The 17,958-nt window shown below is 39.1% G+C and overlaps 1 protein-coding gene across 2 annotated transcripts in view; it reads left to right on the forward strand.

The window, feature by feature from the left end:
- Positions 1–17,958, forward strand: part of LOC130930870 (transcription factor IIIB 90 kDa subunit-like) — an 84,227-nt gene that overhangs the window by 50,564 nt on the left and 15,705 nt on the right. For both annotated transcript variants that reach the window (XM_057859123.1, XM_057859122.1), the window contains one exon: positions 15,961–16,012. In XM_057859123.1, coding sequence (XP_057715106.1) covers positions 15,961–16,012 — 52 coding nt within the window. The remainder of the gene's footprint in view (positions 1–15,960; positions 16,013–17,958) is intronic.

Genomic DNA, 17,958 nt, shown 5'->3' on the forward strand with positions numbered 1-17,958 from the left:
AGTATACGGTACTTCTTTATGTAGTTTTAATTTTTTTTTTTTTTTAATTAAAAAAATATAGGGTTTTTTTGCTTTTAATGGAAAAGGAAAATAGTAATATACAGTCAATATTTTATGTGTTTAGCTTTTTTCTTTTAGAAATAAGGGGGAAAAAATGAATATAAACGGTAATTTGAATGAAAAACTGAAAATATTATTTCATATAAGGTAAATATTCTTTTAATGTATTTTTAATTTGAGTACTTTTAGTTTTTCCATTGTTTTATTGTATTCTTAAAGACAGCAAAATATTAATATACAGAGTAAATATTTTTAATTTTTTCATTAGTTTTTTGTAAAATGAAAATATTCTAATTTTTTTAATATTAAAAAAAAAAAAACTAAAAAAAAAAAGAAAATCTGCTTTTACTTTGAAAAACAAATCAAGAAAACACATTCATGGTCAACATTTTTCTCAGTACAGTTTTTTTTTTTGCTTCCAATGCTCACTTCCAGCAAAAATGTTAAGCCCAGTGTAATCTATCAGTAAATAACCTGATTTTTATATCTTGGCAAAATAAAGAAATCAGTGACTAGTTGACTGTCGAAATAATCCTTTGTGGGAAAGCTAATGTCAATGTTGTCAGGAGCGGGACATCTTTGGTGCGTATTTTCTTTGCGTTGCTGCAACGTGAAAGCCGCTCGGAATACATCCCCACCCCCGTCCTGACTGGAAAGAAGCAGCATCCCGAAATAGCGCTCATAATTGCCCTCTAGTGCTGTTCCGTTTGGTGCTCGCCCGCCTTTTTTGCAGATAGGACCGAGAAGAAAGAGAATTCCTAACGGAGTTTGTTTTCTGCCGGGAGTCTGTGTTGGTTTTTTTGCCGCTCAGCAATTCAGCCAGCAGATGTTTGCCGACGCCCCTGCCGACCCTGCCGAGCGGCAGACTTAACTCGTTGTCTGCCGGTCATTCGATCACTACAGTGCCAACCCTTCCAATCAAAAAGAATCGGACGGCTATCGTTTTTTTCCCCACTGCTTTTTCTTTTGTTAGTGTTTAGATTACAACTGTAGCTTGAGGGCCAGATCCAGCCTGCCTCACAATTTAAACACAATTGAATTTTATACAATACTTGCTTGAACAAAACAACAAAATGGTTGGTGCAAAAGTGAATGCAACCCTAACAAAAGCTGCCACACCAAGTATTTTGAATGATCTCAATGACTTCTAGGGACATCAGCAAGTCTTCGAGGCATTGAATGAAAAAGTTTGACAGATTATATCAGGGCGTATTCACAACTGCTCTGTTTGGTCCGGACCAAACCAAAGAAGTTTGTGGTGCGCAACTTTTGGGCTGGTGTGAAAACCAGCGGTCTGAGAGGCGGTCTCTGTTTGCGATAGATGTAAAAGTGACCGCACCGTGGGCCGGACCATAGCTGACATCCATAAGCGGATTTTAGGGGGGGGGGGCAGAGTTTCCCCCCCCCCCCCGCCCCCGGTGGCCGAAAAGTGTCATTGCATGAAATTGACTTTCCTATATATATATATATATAATATATATACACACACACACACACAGTGGGGAGAACAAGTATTTGATACACTGCCGATTTTGCTGGTTTTCCCACTTGCAAAGCATGTAGAGGTCTGTAATTTGTATCATAAGTTCTCAACTGTGAGGGACGGAATCTAATACAAAAAAAACAGAAAATCACGTTGTATGATTTTTAAATAATAAATTTGGATTTAATTGCATGAAATAAGTATTTGATACATCACAAAAATCGAACTTAATATTTGGTACAGAAAACTTTGTTTGCTATTACAGATACCAAACGTTTCCTGTAGTCCTGACAAGGTTTGCACACACTGCAGCAGGGATTTTGGCCCACTCCTCCATGCAGATCTTCTCCAGAGCCTTCAGGTTTCGGGGCTGCTGCCGGGCAACACTGACTTTCAGCTCCCTCCATAGATTTTCTATCGGGTTCAGATTTGGTGACTGGCTAGGCCACTCCAGGACCTTAAGATGCTTCTTACGGAGCCACTCTTTAGTTGCCTTGGCTGTGTGCTTTGGGTCGTTGTCATGCTGGAAGACCCAGCCACAACCCATCTTCAGGGCTCTCACTGAAGGAAGGAGGTTGTCAGCCAAGATCTGGCGATACATAGCCCCATTCATCCACCCCTAAATACGGTGCAGTCGTCCTGTACCCTTGGCAGAGAAACGGCCCCAAAAAAAGTTTCCTCCTCCATGTTTCACGGTTGGGATGGTGTTCTTGGGGTTGTACTCATCCTTCTTTTTCCTCCAAACACGACGAGCCGAGTTTAGACCAAAAAGTTCAATTTTGGTCTCATTCGACCACATGACCTTCTCCCATTGCTCCTCTGGATCATCCAGATGGTCAGTGGCAAACTTCAGACGTGTCTGGACATGCACTCGCTTCAGCAGCGGGACCTTGCGTGCGCTGTAGGATTTTAACCCATGACGGCGTAATGTGTTTCCGATGGTTTTCTTCGAGACTGTGGTTCCAGCTCTCATCAGGTCATTGACCAGGTCTTGCTGTGTAGTTCTGGGCTGATCCCTCACCTTCCTCATGATCAGTGATGCCCCACGAGGTGAGATCTTGCATGGAGCCCCAGAACGAGGCAGATTGACTGTCAACTTGAACTTCTTCCATTTTCTAATAATCACTCCAACAGTTGTTACCTTCTCACCAAGCTGCTGCTTTATTTTCCTGTAGCCCATCCCAGCCTTGTGCAGGTCTATTATTTTATCCCTGATGTCCTTACACAGCTCTTTGGTCTTGGCCATTGTGGAGAGGTGAGTTTGTTTGTTGGAGCATGTGAACAGGTGTCTTTTATACAGGTAACAAGTTCAAACAGGTGCAGTTACTTCCGGTAATGAGTGGAGAACAGGAGGGGTTCTTAAAAAAGAACTAAGAGCCGAAATATTTACTAGTTGGTAATGTATCAAATGCTTAGTTCATGCAGTTAAATACAAATTTATTATTTACAAATTATACAATGTGATTTTGTGGATTTTTGTATTAGATTCAGTCCCTCACAGTTGAAGAGAACTTATGATACAAATTACAGACCTCTACATGGCTTGCAAGTGGGAAAACCAGCAAAATCGACAGTGTATCAAATACTTGTTCTCCCCACTGTATATATATAAAAGTTGTAAAGCAATAAACGGCACAAAAAAAAAAAATGAAATGAACAAAATTATAATATATATTTTGATAATGGATCAAAATAATTTTTCGAACAGATCATGTGACTAGCACCTTAGACGGTCGGTCATTTGCTTTGCATATAATTTCCAACAACAACAACAAAAAAATAGCGGAGGGCAATTTTATTTTTCAAATGATTTTTTTCTTTGATTGAAAATATTTTTTTTGATTGAAGCTATTTTTTGGGGGATTGAATGATTTAGACACAAATGTCCTACCTATAATATGGCCCAAACACAAAAAGGATTGCTTCAATCAAAGAAAACTGTTTCAATGAAAAATTAAGTGTTCAAATGCAAATTTTTCAATCTCAAATATTTCTTCGCATTCGAAAATGTCTTCTATGATTGATTTTTTTTGTTTTTTGATTGAAGTGATTTTTCTTTTTGGAAAAATATGTATTTTCAGCAACTTATATTTTGATTGAATAATAAAGACAAAAACCTCCTAACCAAAATGTGGACCAAACACAAATCAACATTACTTCAATCAAAAAAGTTGCTTCAATCCAAAAAAAAAAAAAAAAAAATCCAATTTTAAAAAAAATCAAAGAAAAATAGCTTTCACATGTTTTTTTTTTTGTTTTGTTTCAAATGTATTTTTGCATTCAAACTTTTTTTTTTTTTTTTTTTTTACTTGAAACTTTTTTTTTTATTGAATATTTTGATTGAGGCAACTTTTTTTTTACTGAAGCAACTTTTTTTTGATTGGATAATAAAGACACAAATCTACCTCCATATGTCTCTGCTCAGGGGATAACTATTTTTGACAGGGTAACTACATTGGCACGACACCGGGTTTGGTTAGCATCACAGTCTGTAACAGTGCGTACAGTACAGTACAATACATCTGAAGCTCCAAATTTACCGGAAACTCTTCTAATTGGATAAAACAATTCATTATGAGCACGTTTGCATTACTCTGCAATTTTGTGATTGTTTACTTATTTTAGTTATTTTATTTTACGGTGTTATGCCGCACAGACAGTTTTTTTTTTCCTTGTGTCCTGTTCAGTTGCTTAGACACAGATAATAGGAATCTGAGTGCCCTTATGTTCCGAACAGTTTTAATGAATCACATGGGAGTTTGATATACAGTGATCACTCGCTACTTCGCCCTCAGTCCATCGCGGATTTTTTTGCAATTAAAAAAAAAAAAAAAAAAGAGGTGTCCCAGCAGATCGCATAGTCTCACACTCGCTCCCTCTCCCTGCTCTCTGTTTGTCAGAGAGTGAACTGGAGTTGCTTATTAAAGTAAACGATGATTGACGGACGGTTAAGCTTTTATCTTGCCAGAGACTCGACCTTCAAAGGGCTGCATTCGGCAATCATGGTTTAACTTGTTAAGCAGTTGTTGTGGCAACTCATTGTAAGTGAGCAGCTGGAGCAGATTTGAGGGGATACTCAATGAAGAGTTTAATAAAGACTAGCTTTTTACATTTTTTTTAATGGATTGGGCGTCTACTTTTTATGTTACTGTCCCACGGAATTGTTTTTAAAGAAGTTTAAAACTTAGCATAATTATTACACTGAACAAAAAAAAAAAAAACAATTTTTTTTTTTTTTTTTTTGGGCTACTTCGCGTTTTTTCACTTATCGCGGCTGGTTCTGGTCCCCATTAACCGTGAAAAACTAGGGATCACTGTAGTCCGATTGTGGTTGTTCAGGAGAAGCAGCGAGCAGGAAGGAGATTTGGTGGGATAGAGAGGGCAGGGAGCAGACAGAAGAGAAGAACAAACAACAACCGGAAATACTGTACACGCCTATGCTGCCAATAAACATAGTGGTGCCATTGTTAGCTAATTACCTGTGGACACCGTTTGGGGGACCTGATAACCGAGGAGAAAGAGGGAGGTGAGTCAAAAGGAGATGTAATTAGGTGGGGTAGAGCGTACAAAAATCACCATTGTGATTTGTGGAACTCAATATTATGTAAATCACATGTAAGTGTGTATATGTCAACATGCCAGACCGTTTTGTCTAATGATTGAACGATTTTTGCGCATGGTTAGGTTAATAGTTTGTCAAATCCAGGGTCGCTTGCTGAAAACAAAAAAAAACCCTGTATATGTATATTTTTATAAATGGTTTTAAAGCACTGCAAATGTAATATGTATCATATAAATTAGATATATATTAAAAAAAATGATTTGTACATGTGTACATGCATATACAGTGGGGCAAATAAGTAGTCAACCACCAATTGCGCAAGTTCTCCTACTTGAAAAGATTAGACAGGCCTGTAATTGTCAACATGGGTAAACCTCAACCATGACATACAGAATGTGGAAAAAAACAGAAAATCACATTGTTTGATTTTTAAAGAATTTATTTCCAAATTAGAGTGGAAAATAAGTATTTGGTCACCTACAAACAAGATTTCTGGATGTCAAAGAAGTCTTTCTTCTAACGAGGTCTAACAAGGCTCCACTCGTTACCTGTGTTAATGGCACTTGTTTTAACTCATTATCGGTGTAAAAGACACCTGTACAAAATCTCAGTCAGTCACACTCCAAACTCCACTATGGCCAAGACCAAAGAGCTGTCGAAGGACATCAGAGACAACATTGTAGGCCTGCACCACGCTGGAAAGACTGAATCTGCAATAGGTAAAATTCTTGGTGTAAAGAAATCAACTGTGGGAGCAATTATTAGAAAATGGAAGACATACAAGACCACTGATAATCTCCCTCGATCTGGGTCTCCATGCAAGATCTCACCTCGTGGCGTCAAAATGATAAGAACGGTGAGCAAAAATCCGAGGACCACACGGGGGGACCTAGTGAATGACCTACAGAGAGCTGGGACCACAGTAACAAAGGCTACTATCAGTAATATAATGCGCCGCCAGGCACTCAAATTCTGCACTGCCAGACGTGTCCCCCTGCTGAAGCCAGTACACGTCCAGGCCCATCTGCGGTTCGCTAGAGAGCATTTGGATGATCCAGAAGAGGACTGGGAGAATGTGTTATGGTCAGATGAAACCAAAATAGAACTTTTTGATAGAAACACCGGTTCTCGTGTTTGTAAGAAAATGAATACTGAATTGCACCATACCCACTGTGAAGCATGGGGGTGGAAACATCATTCTTTGGGGCTGTTTTTCTGCAAAGGGACCAGGACGACTGATCTGTGTAAAGGAAAGAATGAATGGGGTCATGTATCGAGAGATTTTGAGAGAAAATCTCCTTCCATCAGCAAGGGCATTGAAGATGAGACTTGGCTGGGTCTTTCAGCATGACAATGATCTCAAACACACAGCCAGGCCAACAAAGGAGTGGCTTCGTAAGAAGCATTTCAAGGTCCTGGAGTGGCCTAGCCAGTCTCCAGACCTCAACCCCATAGAAAATCTGTGGAGGGAGTTTGAAAGTCCGTGTTGCCCAACGACAGCCCCAAAACATCACTGCTCTAGAGGAGATCTGCATGGAAAAATGGGCCGAAATCCCAGCACCAGTGTGTGTGTGTAAAAGCTTGTGAAGAGTTACAGAAAACGTTTGGCCTCCGTTATTGCCAACATAGGGTACATAAGTATTGAGATGAACTTTTGGTTTGACCAAATATTTATTTTGCAAATTTATTTGCATGATTTGCAAATAAATTCTTTAAAAATCCAACAATGTGATTTTCTGTTTTTTTTTTCCCACATTCTCTCATGGTTGAGGTTTACCCATGTTGACAATTACAGGCCTCTCTAATATTTTCAAGTGGGAGAACTTGCACAATTAGTGGTTGACTAAATACTTATTTGCCCCACTGTATCTTAATTTTTAAATACTGTATTTTTTTAATTGAAAGAAATCCGCGATGAACTGGTGGTGCGAAGTTTGAAGCGCGAAGTAGTGAGGGATCACTGTAACGCCAAACATCATTATTTAAGCCTTAACACAAACATCCAGTAACAGTTATATAATCCTCAACTTCCAAATTTTTATCCTCGGATATTTGTTGGTTCCAATGCGCGAATCGTATAACAGTAAATGTGATTTCTTTGAGTCGACTCATTGCAAAAATAATCAGTGATTTGGTAGTCAGGAGGTTAATTGAAAAGCAAAATAATGGTTTGTGGCAGCCCTGTTTCCACATATGTCGGTGGAAAAGTTCTCTGACAAAAAAACGTTGCGATTGGAAAAAGCTGTCTGAGGAAAAATGCGGATTTGAAGCGGTGGCCTCACCAGGGATTCCACTTTCTCTTTTGTCCCTCAATCTCAAGTCACCACATATAGATTAATACTTTTTTTCCCCATTCGGCGCCCATCCCCCGCCCCCTTTCACAAAGCACAGGCCGTCAGCCGGCGGCTAAACTCCGTTGGCCGTCAGTCGCTTTTGCGGCTCAGGCGGTGTCTAGTTGGGCGCTAAGCTGATTAGCGACACCGCGCTAAAGCCGGCGGTTACTGATAGCCCGAAACCTAGGTGGAGTTAATTCTTTTAGTGCCATTGACGATTATAGACGCCCAATCACTTGGCTCTGTCCTTCCACATGATGTGAATTTCAATGAGTTTGTCACTAGTACATGTACAATTTGAAGTGGGAGGGCTGGAAAACCGAAGATATGATCGTTTCGATTTTATGGTAGGAAATGTTTTCTCCAGGATTTTATATCTGTATATTTTTCCAAGTGGAATTCGATTATTTTTGTGTATTTTTTGGGGCCTAATATGGTCATGTAATAGGTTATAGTACAGTATAATAATAACTGTTCATATAGATGACGTGCTGAGAAAAAAAATACCATCGGAGGGAAAAAAAAAAAATAATCTTTTTTAAGCAGTTGCTCATTACTTGAGTATTCCTTTCAACAAATACTTTTGTTTTAATTGTACTTGAGTAGTTTTGGCTACTCTACCCACCTCTGCTCATCTCATCCTGCTAATTTGAGTTAAATAGGATAATCCGTTATCAAGTTACCGTATTTTTCGGACTACAAGTCGCACCTGAGTATAGACCCTACTCACGTGACGTCACAGCCACGCCCCCGCGCCATGTTGTCTGGATACTAGTCATGTTAATGCATTAGCGCTTCGTAAATTCCTCCTATTATGGCGTGTTTTTCTGCTCGTTAACATTAATAATCAAAATGGTGAAGTCGTGTGTGGCGGTCGGTTGCAAAAACAGAGAAGATAGACGGAGAGACTTGAATTTTTACCGTATTCCGAGAGACCCGAAGAGGAGACCGAGATTGACTGCTGCAATTCGACGAGAAAACTGGGCTCCAAACGACTACCACAGATTACGTAGTAGTCATTTTATATCTGGTAAGATGCATTTAATATATATTTAGAGGGTTTTGGGCTGAGAACCACAATTAAGATCATTGCTAGGCTAATCGCCGACAACATACACTCAGACGTTGTGAATGAACTACCTGAAAATATATAATTATAAGGGGATAATCAGACAGTTGTCATACAATTAATTTACAATTTCACTATTGAGGTCAAAAGCCAAAAAATAAATTCAACTAGGGACAATCTGGAGTAGTGCTATCGCACTTCATATTTATTACGTATTATATATGTATACAGTGAGAGTGCTATCGCTAAACCATATAAACATTAAAAGCCCTAGCTCCATTGACAAATGATATGAAATACATTAGACTTGACAGTGGATGTTAGCAAGAACAAAAGATTTTGAATTGAAAATTTCGTAACTCACCTTCCGAGCACAAGATGCCTGCCGAATTTTCGTGTACGAGGACCTGTTTCACCCAACCAGCAACGTAGCATTTATAAGCCTCCAAGCTCTTAAAGTTTTTCAAACTTTCGTGAGAATAGGCTGATTTTGTGTGGACAAGATAGTTGTAAATGTCAGGATATCAGATGTCAGGCGAAGCCAGCGGGTCGAAAAACATCGATTTAGGCATCAAATACGGATCTGGCGAATGGATAAACTGAAGCTTTTCCACGTAACGCCTTTTATGCAACGGATCCAATGAGTTTACAGCGTCAGATAACACCGGGGCTTCCATGAATTGCTCTATAACTTGCTCGACTAATTGAAAACAATGAGAATAGGTCTGAAAAAGAGGTACAATATGGCGGCCGGAAACAGCGACACGCCCATTTTGTGACGTAGGTGAGTAGGGTCTATAAGTCGTACCAGCCATAAAATGCCCAACGAAGAGAAAAAAAAAACATATATAAGTCGCACCGGAGTCTAAGGCTACGTTCATACTACAGGTCTTAATGCACGAATCTGATTTTTTGTCATATCCGTTTTTTTGGCGTGCCCGTTCAGACTGCTTTTATCCATTGAGACCGTTCAAGTATTACGCATGCGCACTAATTCGCAGTCCGACACGCGCTAAGCAAGAAGACCCACATGCGCAGAAGCATCAAAACAAATGACACACGTCATCCGTCATTCCAGGGATATCATGTTTTGCTTTTCAAAAGGAGGACACAAATAACTGACATAAATAATCCCCGTTTAGGCTTATATTCAAAGTTTATATGGATCGATAGCATGCACGCACTGTCCGTGCATGTCACACACATATGGGCAGTTTGCCCCGACTCTCTCTCGGCCGTGTAAGCAATGTTGAAATATTGCTCACTTGTAACAGAGAAAACTGAGCATTCTCAGGCTTATCCTCAACCCATTTTTATTTTTTATGACTGTTGTGAAGCCCAGCCCTTCCCCGAAAGCCGTGTTCACTGCAAGCTAGGCGCTAATAACGCACAGGTGCATCGCTACGGTAACGACTCTCTCGCTATTTGATGACGTAATTGCTGCATGAAATCCGATTTGCGGGACTGGACAGTATAGACCGCCGCGACAGTCTGGAAAAATGTGGCCCAGATCGGATTTAGACCACATACGAAAGTGACCCAGATCGGATTTGAAATGGTCCCGTTCTATGCGACTTGTCACGTTCAGACCGTCAAATTAATGCCTCACTCGAGTCGGAAAAACACGAAAAAATCGGATTCGTGCATTAAGACCTGTAGTATGAACGTAGCCTAAGTCTCATTTTGGGGGGAAATTTACTCGATGAAATCCAACACATAGAACAGATGTCATCTTGAAAGGCAATTTAATATAAAAATACAATAGAGAACAACATGCTAAAAAAATGTACAGTGCGGTCCAGGCTATACAGCGAGCTAAACTCCCAAATGACGATGCTGGATGTCCGTATAATTTGCTGACTCAATTTCGTCCTCGATACCAGACAGGTTCGCTTCAACGTAAATAAATGATAATTAGGTGCCATTACAGCAATGACACAAACGGTTAGCATGCGTTTGCTAGCATTAGCACATCGTTCAAACAACCACACAACTGGCTCTAAGCGTCCGATCGCGGATGGAAAACACACAACAACAACAGAAAAGATGATATACACAGGCGTTGCCTCTGTAGAGATATTTTACAAGCATAAACAATGAACATAGGTTCGCAGCCGTGTTTCTCTTGCTAACTCGCGCACTCTGTCTTCTTCTGGCGTGTGAGCGCTCTTCTTCACATAAACAAGTGCGAGTGCCCCCCCCCCCCACGTGGGCGTGAAAGCGCCACAAACTAAAAGCATGCATTTCAATATAAAAAAGTCAATAATGCAATTGAACACACTTTGCCAAAGGCAGAACACGAATGTGGCCATAACTATTAAGTTATTCAGATAACTATAGCGTAAAGAACATGCTAACAAGTTTACCAAACCATCAGTGTCACTCCAAAATATCAAAATAACATGTGAAATGATATCATGTGTTAATAATTTCACACATTAGTCGCTCCTGCGTATAAATCGCACCCCCAGCCAAACTATGAAAAAAAACTGCCACTTATAGTCCGAAAAATACGGTATTGCAAAATTCTCTTTGACCTCATGACCCAAAAATTTAATAACTTCTTACATTTTATATTTAAAACGTATCCTGCAAGTTTGATAAAAAATTATGTTCTTGAGTTATCGTGAATACAGACAGATAGATGGACAGACATACAAAAGCTTCGGTAATACATAACTTATGTCTTTCACCAACTGGCGGAGGTGAAGTACTGTGTTATTTATTTATTTATTTATTTATTTATTCAAAAAAACATGAAACTTCCCAGCCTTGCTACATGCTCTTTTGGCCAGCAACGGCGTGAAGTGTGTTTTGATGACAAGTAGGTGGGTGTAACTATTGTTGTGGTTGTTTCTTTGTAGTATTTTGAGTGTTGAGGAGCAGATGATAAGAAAAGCAGCAGCGGTAGAAGGAGGAAGAGGAAGTGACTCAGCAAAGGATGTTTGCAGGAAGTGAAGAACTTCTCTGGCCTCGAGGCAAAAACACTTCCTGCACCCAAAAAAAAAAAAAAAATCATCAGCACTTAAGTCGAACTTTTAACAACCAACATCAATAATAATAGCTTTTTTTGTTCTTTTTGTCATGGAATTGGGGGGGGGGGGTACACACGCACACAAAAATGGCTCAGCGTTGCAGGAGTAAATTATTCATGAGTCAGGATTTGACAGTTAAGCTGCATTGCTATTAGTTAAAAGGAAAACAGTTTTGCTTACCAGTGTTTTTTTTTTTTTGCAGCCCTTTTAATTTTTGTCTTAGTCTTTTGGACGAAAATACTTTTTAGTCTTAGTCATATTTTTCGTCTTCATCTAGTCTTAGTTAATAGTTACTCAAAAGTTTTCGTCTGTAAAATTCAAAATTTTAGTCCAGAAATAAAGGTTTCCCAACAGTTTCGAATGAAAATAGACAGCCAAGAACAAATTGTAGCGTCGACAAGGACAATGGCAACTTTGTGATGATAATACACATTCAACAGAAAAAGCAGTCCATTATCTTCAATTAGACCTGCCTAGAAGCCACGACCTGTATGTAAAAAAATAAGTTGTCCGAGTGTTTAACATCCTCGAGATTTACTGACCAGAAAAGCAAAGTGGCTCTGCTTTAGACTGGCAAGTGTTAGAGCAGTGTTTTTTCATCTTTTCTGAGTCTCTGCATGTTTTTACATTGGAAAAAAATCTCGCGGCACACCACAAACCAAAAATGTTCCAAAACTACTTTCTGTACGGTATATTTAATGATAGAATATTTCTCAATATTTATACTTTCGCACTGTGAAACTTGAGCCTGTTTAGATGAACACAAAGCAGATATCCTGGCAGGAATCTTCGTCAACAGCTCTCTCGGTTTTTAATTTTTAAAGCAGTTAGACTTGAAAAGCTGAGAATTATCAGAGAGGGGACTTTAGCAATGTCTTTAACTGCATCAGGGCCGAGCATCTAGCTGACAATGGCTTTACAGGATGCTAGTATTATTGTTTCTGCCACAGTGCGGGACCTTTTGGATTTAGCAACAAAGTAACTGGCTTTGAGTTGCAAAATCGTCCAACGACTTGTTTTGAAGCGACGTTTTTTCGGTTTGGAGATGACATTTAAGCTTGCTTGGCACCATGGCGCTAGCTGCTATTGTAGCGTTCAAGAACCACTCGGATTTCTAGCCATCGGTCACCTTTAAAGAATCAAATAATTTAAAAAATTAAGTTACAACTTGAGCTTTGAGCTTTAATCAAAAAGATGCCATTTAACCCATTGTTTGTGCGAGAGACGCCCAATTCATTTGAAGCCCTTCCAGTTCAAATGGATTGAACAGCTAGTAGTGACACACTTTAATCTAAATGTTAAATTCACAGCAGAAGGATGAAAAGAGCCACATGGTTGGACGTCTATTATTGTCAATGGCACTGAAAGAGTTGAGTTTGATCCAAGTGAGACATCTGCAGCGGCGGCGCCGCGTCTGTGCGAGCGCCGCATTGTTGTCAACAACGCGTGATTTATATGCCGGCGGCGGTGCGTCGGGAGCCATTCCCCGTGGCGACTCTTCAAACCGGTCACTACGGAGACCAGACTCTACCCCAAAAGTCTGACATTTCACCTTTGAACTCCGCTGGTCACTCACAATCAGTCGAAAAGGGTGATCCAATGAAATGTTACTCATTGGCTGCCACTGAAGATTATTGATGTCAAATCTGAATGTAATTTGACAGGTTGAAATGTGAAATTAATCATGTTAATATGTGGAATTTTTCACATTAATGCTTGTAATTGATCTCGTTCAATTGCGAAGTTTCATCATCTTAAATTTGAATGTAAAATTGAAACTTGAACGTGAAATGTTCACGTTTCACTGAAATTTCTCATTAAAATGTGAAAATTATTTTGTTAAAAAATGGTATAATGTTACAACGTGATATTTTCTTCTTGTTTAGACCCGTAACGTATCATGTTAAAACAAATTTATCACAGTGAAGACCATAAATTTATCATGTTAAAACGAATCGTGTGAAAGTTATCGTGTTAAAATGTCAAATTAATGTTAAAAATTGGATTTATCACTCTAAGACGTGAAACTTATTGCCTCAAAATCTTTCACTTTAAAGGTTGAAATTTATTAGGTCAAAAATATAAATATCACTTTAATGCATTAATTTTTTTCAAGCTAAAACATGTAATTTATAATGTTGCTAATGCCCAAAAAAATGATAATCATAAACATTTAGCATTCATGACAAGAGGGTCACGTGAAAGCATACCATTTGGTGGAACACATGTTCAACCAGGACCGGGCACAGTGGGGATCTGCCCCCCCTAAACACCACACCCCGTCCCCCATCACTATGTCCCCCTTTCTGACTCGAGGCGGATTAATTAGCGCTTATCGCCGAGAGTGAGGCATTTACTGTAAGCCCTCGGTGTGTGTGTGTGTGTGGGGGGGGGGTAGTACGTCGCCGCTAGTGACGCCAGTCTGGAAGGAGATTGGAGCTGCCAATCACTTTCTCAAACCAACAAAAATGACACAAAAAAGGATTTATTATTCAAATACAGTACATGAAATAAAGATTGATGATTGAGCTGCTGAAAACGGCAATGGGCCAACTCCATTTTTGCATCAAGAGTACAGTAGTTGAAATCAAGGTTTTGTTGCAGTTTGGATGGATGCCTTGAGACAGTCAGAATTTCCCATATTCAGTAGTGCAAAAATGGGCAAACTACTGGTTGCAAAACCACAATTTACAGCGCTTTATTATCGAACATGTCGCAATGTTCCTTAGTTTCACAGTTTTGGACATGCCAATACGATCATGTTTCAGTTCCATAGATGGCGATAGTGCCAAATCCACTTGGGATGGGTGGAGACTGATTGCTGCCAGCCCTTGATCAAATTGTTCTTGCCGTAAATGGCAGCCAATGAGTTGAATCACAGGTGTCAGATTGGAGATCTGATCCACTACCTCATTTTCTGTTGCGCCGAAAGTAAATCATGTACATCATCTTCTTTTCGCGCTAAAATACGAGTTAAATGAAATTCCTGTATACTTTGAGAAAAGATGGGGGAATCCCCGAAATTAGAGTATTTACTATTTTTAAACTTTTTTTAAATTGAAGAAATAAATATATACAGTGGCACCTCTACATACGAAATTAATTAGTTCCAGGACAAGTCGAAATGATCGTATGTCGACCAGGAATTTTCCCATAAGAATACATTATAATTCCATTAATTTGTTCCAGAGCCCAAAAACCTTCACGAAATCCTTAATAAATACTACTTTTACTATTGAAAATAGCAGTTACAAAGAGCAAAAAAAAAAAAACTCATGAATAAAAATCAAAATAATACAATAATAGTAATAATTATAAATAATAATAGCTGTAATAATGTAACAAATCGGGTTCTAATGTGGCGGACTTTTTGGGCTGTGCCTAAACGCACCGCGGGGCTGACGTAACGTGAGCAAGAGAGCACGGTTCTATTTTACTTTCTGCTTTGATGCTGGCGTCAACAGCAGCGGACACTAGGCGTGTTGTGTTGCACAAGTTGATGGAATAAATGATTAGAAACCTGAGGAAGCTGGCGATTTCTTTGGCGATGTTACAACATTAAGAATTGTCACCTTATAAAGACTGGCGAACGGAGGAGGAATGCCGGCCGAGATCGACATTCTACGGCCCTATTGTCGACCCAGGTCATGGATGCTCACACCATGCTTATATATTGCTATCATTTACATCTTCATTTCAATGGTAAGTGTCACCTTTTTTTCCTCCACCTGCACTAACCTTTTTGGATCCAGTGTTGATTTCTCTCACAAGAAAATCAGCCGTGCGTCCGTCTTCCGGCAAAACAAAGAAACTGCTGCGCTGTCAAAAATTGTATTTCGAGCATGTCATCAGATGTGGAAACAAATGGCGAGTCAAATTTTACGTTGGATGTCGAAAAGATCATGTGTCGAAGCGATCATATGTCGAGGTACCACTGTGTATTAACTACTATGTAATAATCTTGAAAAATACAGTACTTTCGCCCCCCCCCAAAAAAGACTTGAATTTTAAAAATAATTTAAAATATTTTTTCCATATTTTTGTTGTTTTATTGGGAAAATAAATATAAAATCTTTCGATTGTGGGGAGTATTTACTCATTGTTCCCAAAAATAACACCCCCCAAAAGCTTAGCGTTTTCATGTTTTATTTATTTTTTCTCAAAAAATGTAAATAAAAAATGTCAACAAAAAATAAAATCATTGATTGCTTCCAGCCCTTCTAGTCCAAATGTATTTGACATCTATCGCTGTCAATGGCAGCCTATAAGTAAATGACAATGGTGGTTTTGAATGTTTAGGGAGTGTTTAGGTGTTTTTTTCACACAAAGAAAAGTAAGTCTAGACAATGGCGTGATAGTAAAGTAAAATGAACACTCGCAGTGAAGGATGACATTATAGACTTTGTGTTTTTTGTCAGGTTGCAGCCGTTTGTGACCGGGCAGCCCAAAAAGAAGATGGCCGTGCAGCAGGTCAGATAATGTTTTTCTTCATCATCACGTTATGGGGGGACATGATTATTTTTTGGGAGTCTCTGGGCTCTTGTACTTCCTCCATTCTCTTCCTCGTTTAATCACATGCCAGGGAGTTGCATATGCCACGAGCGCTGGGGTCAACAAGCCTTGTTACTTAGCAACCAAGCACTTCCTGCCCCCCCTTCCCTCCCCCCCTTGGGAACGGGAAGCAACGGTCCTCCGTGATTGGCCGAGGCCGCTGCCCTCTTACATAATCTTACAGATTAGATGAGATGAGTGCACCGTGCCCACACTTTGACTCTCTCCCAGGAATTAGACCATACCATTATCCTCTAGTGTCTCTCAGGGAAATGGTACAGTCTCATTCCTGACACTTGGAGTTTTCAGTCACTTGAGCATGTCTAACTCATTTGTATTTTTGGGAGGTGGGCAAGAACTATGTTAGTTTTTTTTTTTAAACACACGTCAACCCCTTATAGGGCAAGTGACTATATTTTGGTTATTCACAAGTCTTAGCTCGATTAAAAACCTGGCGTCTGTCCTAGCTGTGAATCCTCATCTTTCAGTTCCATTGACAGATAGACGTCTAATCCATTTGGACTTGGAGGAGCGAATGAACGATTTGCCTCTTCTAGTCCAAATGGATTGGACGTCTAGCGTTGTTAATGGCACATGCATTCAATGAGTGCCCTACAAAGCATTGAAGGACAAGTGACTATTTTTGGCAATTAAAAAAACAAAAAACAAATCAGCTTTACTATTATTTTCTAATATTGAAAATTTGCAATATTAATATACATATAGAATTAAAAATATAGATTTTAAAAAAATAATAAAATTGAAATGAATGAAAACAGAAATAACTCTCATTTTGGCAACTATCAAAGCTCTAAAAGATTTAGATTTCAATTTCGTGGTATTAAATGAGTGCACTATAAATGGTTAAGTGTGGTAAAAAAAAAAAAAAGCCAAAAAAATATTGAATCCATACGAATAATCAAGCATTATGATTATGAAATACATTTAACAATATTTTTAGTTGAATAAAATGCATTTCTATGAACAATGTTTGAGCTGTAGTTAAAATCAAAAGCAATTTTAAACATTCAAGCATTCCTGTTTTCAATGCTTATTCAAAACAAATACTCATATGCTAATACTTCATATTCAACCATTTTATTTTACTTTTCGATGGTTTTGCAGTTCAAATGCAATTCTTTCGAAGTGGAATTTGCAATTGGTCACTGCAAGCCCATATGAGTCCAAATGGATTGGGCGTCTCATCATCGTCCATGGCAGCCAGTGAGTTGAATGACAACAGACTGTGGGCTGGTCACGGCCCATTTAGCAGCGTTCGCTTGCTAACAGTGTTTGTTTGAGTCAGCAGGCAGAAAGGAAAGAAGCAGTCAAGCTTTGTTTGTCTACAAGCTTGCAAGAGGAGGAGGAGGAGGAACAGCAGAGGAGACATAACAATAGCTAGGTTAAGATACACTAAGAATATGAAGAAAAGCTATTAGAACATGAATTTACGTGATAATTCTAAGCCTCAAACTATGTCAATTGAATTGTCAGAACAATCAAATCAAAATGAGCCCGCAATGGCCACATTAAAAAACAGTAGAGGACATCTTGGTTCTGTTCAGACGTGGCCTTTTGACACTTTCTGGTGGGTGTACTCATCATATATAAGCCTACCAAATTTCATGGTGTTAACTGAAACTGACTTTGGCTGTGAATTAGGGATGTGTCAGTGTAGTGAAGTAGTGATATGTCCCGATACGTATCCCAAAAGGTTATTGACATGCTCCCAGCAAGAATTCTTAGTTTGTTTTCGAAAGGTGTCACTGTTGGGAACAAAAAAAAAGCCCCAAAAAATCAGGGTACTATCAAAATTTTCCACTACAATAGTTTCTATGTTAACTCATCGGCCGCCCCTGACGGTG

This window comes from Corythoichthys intestinalis, chromosome 15, assembly GCF_030265065.1.
Source record: "Corythoichthys intestinalis isolate RoL2023-P3 chromosome 15, ASM3026506v1, whole genome shotgun sequence".
NCBI lineage: Eukaryota > Metazoa > Chordata > Actinopteri > Syngnathiformes > Syngnathidae > Corythoichthys > Corythoichthys intestinalis.